The sequence below is a fragment of the Fukomys damarensis genome, unplaced genomic scaffold (genome assembly GCF_012274545.1).
Source record: "Fukomys damarensis isolate Sample0158 unplaced genomic scaffold, DMR_v1.0_HiC HiC_scaffold_23, whole genome shotgun sequence".
In the NCBI taxonomy this organism is placed as follows: Eukaryota; Metazoa; Chordata; class Mammalia; order Rodentia; family Bathyergidae; genus Fukomys; species Fukomys damarensis.
In genome coordinates, this window is record NW_022900935.1 from 49,597,243 (window position 1) to 49,607,613 (window position 10,371).

Here is a 10,371-nt window from a genome sequence, read left to right on the forward strand (position 1 = left end):
GCGCCGCGACTCCACGCGTCTCCCAGCTTGAGATCCCGGGCTGCGGCTGCGCTCCGGGCAGGACGCTGCATCTCACCGCGGAGGCCCCCGCCGGGCACAATAAGTGGTCCAAAGTCCGACACATCAAGGGCCCCAAGGACGCCGAAAGGAGTCGCATTTTCTCTAAACTTAGTCTCAGTATCCGCCTGGCCGTTAAAGGTGAGAACCTGTTGGTCCGTCAGAGCTGGCCGCCGATGCCCTCCCCGTGCTTATGGCCTCGCTTGCCTCCCCGAGCTGGGCCGTGGCCCACCCGACCCTTGACCTTTCGTTTCTTTTCCTTCCCCAATTGTTTTCGTTGCCCATTTCAAAACGGCTGCCTAAATTGGATGTCCTACTCGCTTTTCCAGACAACTCTTCTTGTCAGAGAGGGAACTAGCCCTTGGAAGAGAAGAGGTAAAAATGACTTCCAGTGTGTGTCTAGGTGCTTCAGGCTCCATAGAAACAGCCTAAGAGTCAAGTCGGATGTGTGCCTCTCCTGAAGAGACAAACCAGGCTCTTCGCAGTTGCCTGTAGTAGCCGGGGTAGTAGTGGGTTGTAGCAGGGACACTGAATAAAATTATTACTTGCTGAGGCCTCAGTTGTCATCATTAGGATTTCCTGAGGCACATTTTCTTGAAAGGTAGGTTTGCAACCAGTTGCAAGCCACTCTAATATGGTCTGTTTTCTTTTTAGTGTTGGACACCCCTAGAAATAGGGGAAAAGTCCTGTAAAAAGCATAGACGAAGGGGCTGAGGATGCATGCACGAGTCCTGGGGTTTGATTCCCAGCACCGCCTGAAACTGAGGAGGGGGATGTGTATGGACTTTGGAGTCAGGATTTTGGGTTTTATCACTGATCCGTCTATGATCTTGAGCAAGTGGCTTAACTTTGATGAATTTGTTCCCTTTTCTCCAGAACAGAAAAAATGCCAGGTAGCTTGGGGTATACATAATAGGCATTCATTTAATGCTAATTTGCCCCTACAACTCATGCCTGATAGTCAGTCCTCTTTGCTGTTGCTGCTTCTTATTGATGGGATCAAACTCAGGACCTTGCACTTGCCAGACAGGTGTGGTGCCACTGAGCTATATCCCCAGCCCTGCTTCTTCTTCTTGAACTGTGACTTGAACCTAGGAACACTCTGACACTGAGCTACATCCCCAGCCCTCTTTGTTTTTTAGTTGGGTTTCTTTAAGTTGCCAGATGAGATTCAAACTTATGATCCTCCTTGCCTCAGCGTCTCTAAGTGCTAGGATTGTAAGTGTGCGCCCCTGAGCCCAGTTTCTTTTTAAAATCAAACCCAGGGCCTTGCACATGCTAAGAATTTTGTTTTGGTTTTGGTTTTTTGATACAGGATTTCGCTATGTAGTCGGGGCTTTCCTCCAACTAGTGGTGATACTCCTGACTATGTCTCCCAAGTACTGGGATTACAGGCATGTGCCTACACCTGGCAGGAATTCTTGATATTAAGTTTGACAAACACTATTGAGTCTTTATTTCATGCCAGGCCCTGGTAAATCAAAGATTATGAGATAACAACTCTACTGTCAGAGACAGCATGAATGTCATGTGAGCATTTCAATAATTATGCCCAAAGTAACAGAGCAACAACAAGAAAACAAGGGGGTATTAATGCATTCAAGAGATACTGTTACTATCTCTCTTGCCTCTTCATCTGATGAAAAGAAGTTCACAGAAACCCAGCAGAACCGTAACTATCCTAAAAGCAATATGAGTTAGAAAACTTTCCAAGATGCTTCTGTGTATCCCATTCAAACACTGGGTAGTGTTTCAACAGTGAACTAAATGGTAGCTTGCTATTGTTTTGGCTAGAGGGAGTGGGGAATTGGCTGGAAATCCCCTTTTCCTCCTTTTTTGTAAGTAGATCTTTGCTCACTCTTTTCTCTTTATCTCAGAGGGAGGCCCCAACCCTGAGTTCAACAGCAACTTGTATAACATCTTAGAAGTGTGTCGCAGCAAGCACATGCCCAAGTCAACGATTGAGGCAGCACTGAAAACTGAGGTGTGTGCTCAGTTTAACATTCTTGTTATTTATTACAGCCCCAACACTGTTCACGTTTGGAAGGCCACTAAATACTCCTTAAATTAGCAGAGAAAGAGTAGACATGTTCACTACCTGGTCCACAGGCCTCTAGAGGTTTTCTGTCCTGCCGTTGTTTGGAGAGGCACAGTTGGGAATAGGATAGGTAGACAGTGTACAGAGATACACAACTAAGACTGCTGGGCTAAGAGATGTGATCAAAAGATGAGTTAGGAGGGGCCGGGGATTTAGCTCAGCGGTTCGGTGGCCTGCCTTGCAAGTGCAAGGACCTGAGTTCAATCCCCGGTACCAAAAAAAAAAAAATGAGTTGGGAGAAAAGCGTTGTTAGGTTGAAGAAGGGTTTGTTTTGCAGATGTTTATGCTGTAAAGAAGAAAAGCTGGTGGAATGGGAAAGGGTGGGAATGATAGTGACGGTGGGAGGGGCAGGGATGTTGAGCTCTGGTGGGGAGACAGCTTTTCTTCCCCTCCCCCCCTCCTCCTTCCCCCTCCTCTCCTGCTTCCTCTTCCTCACCCTCCTCCTCACCCTCCCCAGCCTTTAAAAAAGTTTTTTATTAGTGATTTGAGACAGGGTCTCGCTAAGTTCCCCAGCTAGCATGGAGTTCACGGTCCTCTGCCTCAGCTTCCCAGGTAGCTGGGATTACAGGAATGTGCCACCATACCTGGCTAATAATCACTTTAATAGCTAGTAGTTATTGAGTGCTTGTTTCAGGCCAAGTATGTTGATGAGAAATCTGTATGCATTATCTGACCAAATCCTTAAAATGATGTTAAGTACAAACTGAGCCACAGAAAAGTTAGGTGACTTGACTTGGGTTACACAGAAAATGACAGACTTGAAACCAGACAACCGACTCCAGAGCCCATACTCTAACCAGTAGACATATTTTCTTCGTCTAAGCCATGGTGCAGACAGGATTTTTCCCCACCCAGTGGCCCTGTATTTCCTTTGTGGGAGAGAAGATAAGTCGTCAGTTGAGAACTCTTGAAAAAGATTCAGGAAAGGGTACTTGGAGAGAGTCTGGAGATCGGGTGCATGGACAAAGGATAAATAGAGGCCTGGGAGTCAGATGAAACTGGTCACTAGAGGTTTTTGCTGTTTGAATTTTGAGGTCATGCTGTTTGCAGAGACACTCATGCCGGGGCCCAGGTGTCTGATTTTTCTGTGGCAGTTTTCAGCAAAAGCCGAGGCAGGAGCGCTGAGACGTTACAGGTGGATCGTGTGTAGAATGGGGTACAGATGGGTTAATCGTGGAAGCACTGACTAGGGAATTGATGGAGATTGGAAGGGAGCAAAGCAGGGAGAAGGCTCATTATTGAGGGATGAGGGAAACAGACTTCCCAAGAAGGGATAGTACTTCTGGTTACCTAAAAAGTTGATCCCTCAGAGAGTGGCACAAAAGGACTTGAGAGCCCAGAATCCTGCCTAAAGAGCCCATCCCGTGGAGTCAACTTTGTGGTGCCTGTGGTATGGTGCTGGCATGTGAGAGCGAATTGGAAAACAAGAAAATGTTTATGTTGCTTATTGCAGAAAACTAAGGATATTTATTTGCTGTATGGGGGTCGAGGCCCTGGTGGCTCTTCTCTGCTCATTGAGGCATTATCTAATAGTGGCTTCAAGTGCCAGTCAGATATTAGACACATCCTGAACAAGAATGGGTAAGTATGTGTTGGAGGGAGTGGAGGGAGGAAGGGCACGGAGCCTTTAGGCTTCAGTTCTATGCGAGGCAAATACCTGGTGGTCTTTAAGCACACTTCTTCCTTAACAGAATCCAGTGGCATTGCTGATTTCCTTTACTAGGCAGGATCTAAAAGGCGTGTTTATCAGGTATAGACAGGACATTTGTCTGATTATCCCATACGAAGCCATATAGTGCCCAGGTGTTAAAATATTGCACCGGGACTGGAGTCTTAATGGTACAGAATCCTCCAGACTCCCATCAGGGCAGAAAATAGAGGGTGAGGATGATCCCTCTATTTTCCCAGTGGCAGCTATACCTTCTCCTTCAGGGAGGCATTGGCTCCTAGTCTGTGTGTCCTTCTGATGCTGAGGGGGAAGAGATAACATTAGCATGCTGCGCCTTGGGGGCTGAGGGACTAAAAGCATTCACACACTCCGTTCCCTTTCCTCTCCTGTCAGAGGAATGATGACTGAAGGAGCACGCCACTCCTTTGACAAAAAGGGGGTAGTTACCACTGCAGTGGAGGACAGAGAGAAGAAACCTGTGAACCTGGAGCATGCCCTGGAGCTGGCAATTGAAGCAGGAGCTCAAGATGTCAAGGAAGCTGAAGATGAAGAAAGGAACTTTTTTAAAGTGAGTAGGAAGATTTTGTGTTTCTTGGGCCCTTGAGAGGGCTTTAATAGATGCTTTAAGGCATGCCTCTTAGTTTCCTCCTTTCTGCGCCCCAGGTTATAGGTAAGGCAGACCCTTCACATGTTACAGAGTTTCTAAGTGAATATTGGATAGGACCTGCCCTACTGAGGATGATGAGGATTCAGAACCTTGAAAACAGTGATTCATTGCAAAACAGTGGTTCCATTTAAGACTGCGAAGTTCTGTCTGGCTGTCTTATTACCTCCTAGCTCCTCACCTCCTGACTTTCCTTTCTCTCTAGTTTATTTGTGATGTCTCTTCACTGCATCAAGTGAGGAAGAAGCTAGACTCCTTGGGCTTGTGTTCTGTATCCTGTACCCTGGAGTTCATCCCCCACTCAACAGTGCAGCTGGCTGACCCTGACCTCAAGCAGGCTGCTCATCTCATCCAGGCTCTTGTCAACTATGAAGATGTGATTCATGTCTATGACAACATTGAGTAACCAGTCTGCATGTGCCCTTGGCCCCTTCCTGGGCAAGTGTCAGCCGGTCCTGGAGCACAGGCTCCTACAATCTCTGAGAGGGAAGCAGGTGGGAAATGTAGCAGATTAGTCCTAAGGCCAGGATTTGTGGCCTTGAGGCCAAGGGAATCCCATACTTCTGTGTGGCTGCTTTGTCAGCTCTGCTGGTATCTCAGCCCTCCTGGATGCATGGTGGGACCAGCCAGTTGGGGTGACTCTGACCTCAGGTAGTTGGCCCTTGTGGGATTTTAAGTACCCCGAGGTACTATGTACTAGAAACTGCTCTTTACTTGCTTTATTTTTTTCAAAACAGGGTCTTGTTATGTAGTTCAGGCTGGCCTTGAACTCACTATGTAGCCCAGGCTAGCCTCAAACTCATGGTGATCCTTCTGCCTCAGTCTCCCAATGCTGAGATTACAGGCATGAGCTACCTACCAAGCCTGGCTAGAAACTGCTCTTTAATAGTAACAATGGTTGATCCTGGTTTCTATATTGGTTTTGTATGCCTCTTGAGTTGTCCTGAGTTTGAGCCTGGTTGTTGGGACCTCTAGACTTAATTTCCAGGTCCCTGAGCTTAGTTCTGTATTCCAATCCTAGGACTGTCATTTATTTCTTTATTCTTTTTTGGGGAGGGGTACCGGGGATCAAACTCAAGTCCTTGTGCTTGCGAAGCAGGCGGCGGAACCTCTGAGCTAAATCCCCTGCCCCATTTTCATTTATTTTTGATAGTGGCTGGATCCAAGCATTCTGTGACCCATTGCCGGTTTAGTTGTCATTCATTCACATAACAGATATTCATGAAATTCCTATTTCTCAAATACTGACCCCGTACCAGGAACTCTACTTATGTAGAGCACAGACTGCTCAGTTGACCCTATGTTTCATTCTGCTCTAAGAGGTGGGACCTCAGAGGGAAGATGCAGGGCTGTTTTTATGGGGGCTATGCTAGGACAGTGTGCTACCATTGTGTCCTGAGGTTGTTCAGGAGATTAGACTCCTCTCCAGAAAGGCTGCACCCAGCTAGGTTTGAGAGCCACAAGGACCCAGAACTTCTAGCCCTAGCCTCTTTTCATCCTTGATGCCAATTGATGGAACACTGGGAACTGAGGAGGAATAAGGGACAGAAGGAAGTGAGACGGGCTGAGTCAGAAGCCAGTCCCTTGGTGCATTTTGCTCCTACTTGTCACTTCCTGCTTCAGAAAGGCCACTAGGGTCAACCACCTGTCCCCATCAAGCAGTTGGCCAGGAGTGGCTTTTGGGTCCCTGTTATCCACTTGTAAGTTGTAAGCCATTTCTGAACTAAGAGTCATTTTCCAAAAGGAGCCACAGATAAATAAAGTTGGAAAAGAACTAAAACCAAATTGACTATAAATGACAACTTTAGCTTCTAGGAAAAACAGATGACTAATTTCACAGTGACTTCAACCAATGATGAGCAAGGGCTGAGAGAAAGAAAATAAAAAAATAGTCCAAGATCATGCCAAAGCATATGCCCTTTTACTTCATTTCATAATCATACTATCACCTAGGATTCTTCAGTTTTTGTAGAAGATAATTCATCCAAATATCAATAGCACATCACTGAAATAGGCAACTTTGTTTATTTGCTACTTCATAATTTAGAATATACTTTTATATGTTGATTTTCCCAACAAACCTATTACATAGCCAGGCCAAGTATTTTATGCCAGAATGATTTCATACCAAGCAGGTGAAGACATATTTAATACTAGATTTTATATTTATAGAAAGTTTATAAAATAGCTTTGTTTTAGAAATATTTAATATAAATTAATTTGGAGGAATCCAATCATGTCTGATTTCAGAAATGTGTATTAAAGAACCTTTTTTTTTTTTTTTGGATATAGGGTCACTGTGTAGCCCAGGCTGCCCTGGAACATTCAGTGATCCTCCTGCTTCAGCTTTCCCAGTGCTGAGATTACAGGCATGTACCACCATACTCTGCTGGTTAAAGAATCCTAATTTTAAAGGGAAATCGGTTACTTATGTTACTAGATGTTACTAGGAATCCTCTAATAGAATTTATTAATGTAGATATTTACATAACCATTTGGGGTGGGGCTTAATCTTTTTTTCTTTTTTCTTTTTTTTTCTTTGTTTTTTTTTTTTTTTTTTTGGTACCAGGGATCAAACTCAGGATCTTGTGCTCTGCGAGGCAGGCACGGTGCCACTGAGTTAAATCCCTCGTCCTCAGACTTTTTTTTTTTTTAAGTGAGAGGAAGATCTCATTTAATTCATGTAGGCCTCGAACTCTCGGCCTCAGCATCCGGGGGTTCAAGGATTATAAGCGTGCACCACCATGCCTGGCATCCATTTTTCTGTACCGCAGGTAACAGCCCTGTAAAGATGACTCTGCACTAACCCTTAGTGGTGTGGTACCCTGCTGTCGCCTGCAGTTAACTAGGTCAGGCAGAAAGGAACCCCTGCTTCAACCTGTTAGACTGTCTCTAGACCCAGTAAAGAGACCTTGAGCTGGTTAAGTAGACATGTTCAACATACATATGATGAGGTATTATGTTGCCACTAAAGCTTATTTTTTTTCTGTCAATCCCAGAAGGTAGGGGAAAGCTAATAAGGGGAAGAAATACAAGAAAATGAAAAAATGGAAATGAAGTGTTTGTAAAGGGGAAGGGGAGGATGGGTGAATGGAGGGCAGGGACAAGAGGAAAAAATGAGAACCAAGACCTGTCATGTAAAGGTACAAGATCCCAATGATGAATGTAACTGTACTGTGTACCTAAAATGTGCCAATAAACTCAATGAGGAAAAAAAAAACCAATACCAGCAACTTAAACTTAAGGCCAGTTTAAGGCCAGCCTGGCAATTTAGACCCTGTTTCAAAATAAAATTTAAAACGTCTGGATTATAGCTCAGTGGTAAAGTGCTTATCTAGGATAGGTTTGATCCCTCGTGCCAGACAAAACAGGTTATTTTTCAAAAAATGTTTTATGAGGGCCGGGAATTTAGCTCAGTGGTTCCGCCACCTGCCTCACAAGCAGAAGTGGAAGGTCCTGAGTTCGATCCTCGGTACCCCCCCAAAAAATATTTATGGGCCTGGGGATTTAGCTCAGTGGTTCCACTGCCTGCCTTGCAAGCGCAAGGACCCAAGTTTGATCCCTGGTACCAAAAAAATAAAAAAATTTATGTCAGAAAATGATTACAATATAGTAGTATTAAGTGAAAATAAATACTGAAATTTTGAGAGATTCATATAACATGACATATATATAATTGAAAATTTTACAAGGCTAGAAGGAAATGTACTAAAATATTAAAACTGGTTATCTCAGAATGGTGATGTTATTGAGTTTTATTTTCTATAATCATGTATTACTCTTACCAGGTGAAATACTTTATAAAAAGCTACTCACATTGTCAAACTAGGGAGACAGGGTCTGGTTGTGCAGGAGCCTGGTGTACTTTACTATCAGTGGAATTGGAGTCTGGAACTGGTTTGCTTTGCCTTATCTTTGATCATTGTCTTAGCAACGCAAAATTATTGAAGGCCTTGAAGACACTTTCGCCTTACTTTCAAGTGTCCTTTTGATGGTACAGAAGTATTTGTGATAGGCTCTGTCCAGTCTTGATTCTTTAGAGAAGCGCTCATATGTGCAGCTGCCAGACTCCCTGGGTAATCAGAGGAATAATGAAAGCTTTTTCTTTAACCAACTTGGAAATTCAGCCACATTGTTATTTTTTTTCCTCCTGAAACTTAAAACAAAGTAGTCAATAAACCTTCAAATCCCAAGAACCTGCAACTCCCAGACTTCTCTTTTCTTTTTTGAAAGAGTTGCCCAGGCTGACCTCAAACTGGAAATCCTACTGCCTCAGTCCTCCATCCTCTCCCCAATAAGTAACTGACTGCAGGTGTGTGCACCACCATCCCTGCTACCCCGACTTATTTGAATCCCAGTGCACTCCCCTGGAGAAAAGAAGAGTCAGAGTGAATATTGTAGTTTCCACACGTCCTTTTTTTTGAGACAGGGTTTTTTGCTTTGTAGTTCAGTCTGGCCTCAAACTTATGGAGATCCTCCTGCCTCATCCTCTCCGGTGCTGAGGATTCCAGGTGTACAACACCACACGCTAGTTAGGAAGAATTTAAGTAATTTAAAATCTTGGGCTGGGAAAGTAGTTCATTGGTAGAGATCTTGCTTAGTCTGCGTGTGGCATTGGTCTCAAACCCGAGCGCTTCAAAATGAAATAAAATAAACATAATTAATTACTTAAAAATTTCTCCTAGCGGGGATGGATAATGAAGAAAAAAAAAGTTGAAAAACCCTGGCCTAGTGCCTTTGGGAGCCGGGCAGACCTAATTCCACTACTTGAACATGTAATTTAGCCTCTGAGCTGCACTTCCACTTAAATTCCAATATTTTTTGTTATTGGAAAGATTAAATGAGATGACATGCCTGGCAGATAGTAAAGACTGATGAATTTGTTTTTCTTTCCCTTCTCAGAAAATGTTATACTTTCCCGGTTTTCAGTTTTTGCAGTTTGTGTTGTTTTTATAACCAACTAGCAAAGAGAAGTTATTTTTCGAAAGAACCTCGGGTAGAACTCAAATCGTGGGCACCCGCATTCCACCATATCCAGACCCGAGGGTGCGGCCCCAGAGCGTAACGGGCAGCGGCGAGGCCGCCCCTCTCCGGCCAGCGAGGCGTGTGGCCTGGAGGACTAACCCGGGGGTTGGGCGGCAGAGGCGGGAAGCACTCAGCCAGACTCTCCGCCCGTTTCGGGTCCTTGCTGGGTACCGGGAGGGGCGGGACGCCAGCCTCTGGACCGCGGCGGTCCGCGGAGAACCCAGAGGGCGAGAGGCGCCAGGACCCTGCTGCCGCCTTCTCCAAACCCAAGCGCTGGAGTAGCGGGCGGGAAGCAGCGCCAGCCCGCGAACCCGCGGAGCCTCCGCGGACTGACCGGAGGTGGGAACGTGGGCGGAGCCTCACCCCGGAGCAGTGATTGGAGCAAGCGACACCTCCCGGGGAGAGGGGCTAGCGCGCCAGCGAGGGATGCTCAGAGGTGGATGCTCAGAACCTTCTCAGTGATTGGATAGCAGTGTGAGGAACCAAGCGCTGTGTTGGTGATTGGCAGGCTCCCGGCAGCCCTCGGAAACCGCCTTGGCTTCGCCCATTGGCATCCTGCGAGAGTAGGCGGGACTGATTCATCGTGTGGTGTTGATGATTAGCTGGCTGCTGAGAGTTAGGGTGTTGGAAGAGAGGTGGGGAGAGGGCGGTGGGGGCAGCCGATTTCCCCCTCATCATTGGTTGTTGAAGTGAGTGGGGGTGGCGCGAAGGTCCAGTGGCTGCCTGTGATTGGTGGGTGCTAGCGTGAGTGACAGGCGGTAGGAGAGCTACGCGACCAGCGGTTTGTTTTTCGGAGCGTTCTTGAGGTGGAGAACAGTGGCCGGACCGAGAGTCTGCGGACTAGGGGACTGGCGGGCG

The 10,371-nt window shown here is 45.9% G+C and overlaps 1 protein-coding gene across 1 annotated transcript; it reads left to right on the forward strand.

The window, feature by feature from the left end:
• Positions 1 to 2: 2 nt before the first annotated feature.
• On the forward strand, positions 3 to 5,266 carry LOC104857118 (translational activator of cytochrome c oxidase 1; the record flags this gene model as incomplete). Its single annotated transcript, XM_010616841.3, has 5 exons — positions 3 to 198; positions 1,935 to 2,041; positions 3,609 to 3,736; positions 4,218 to 4,392; positions 4,694 to 5,266. Coding segments are annotated over 5 exons (807 nt in total), but the record flags the coding sequence as incomplete, so codon positions are not given.
• Between the last annotated feature and the right edge of the window lie 5,105 nt (positions 5,267 to 10,371).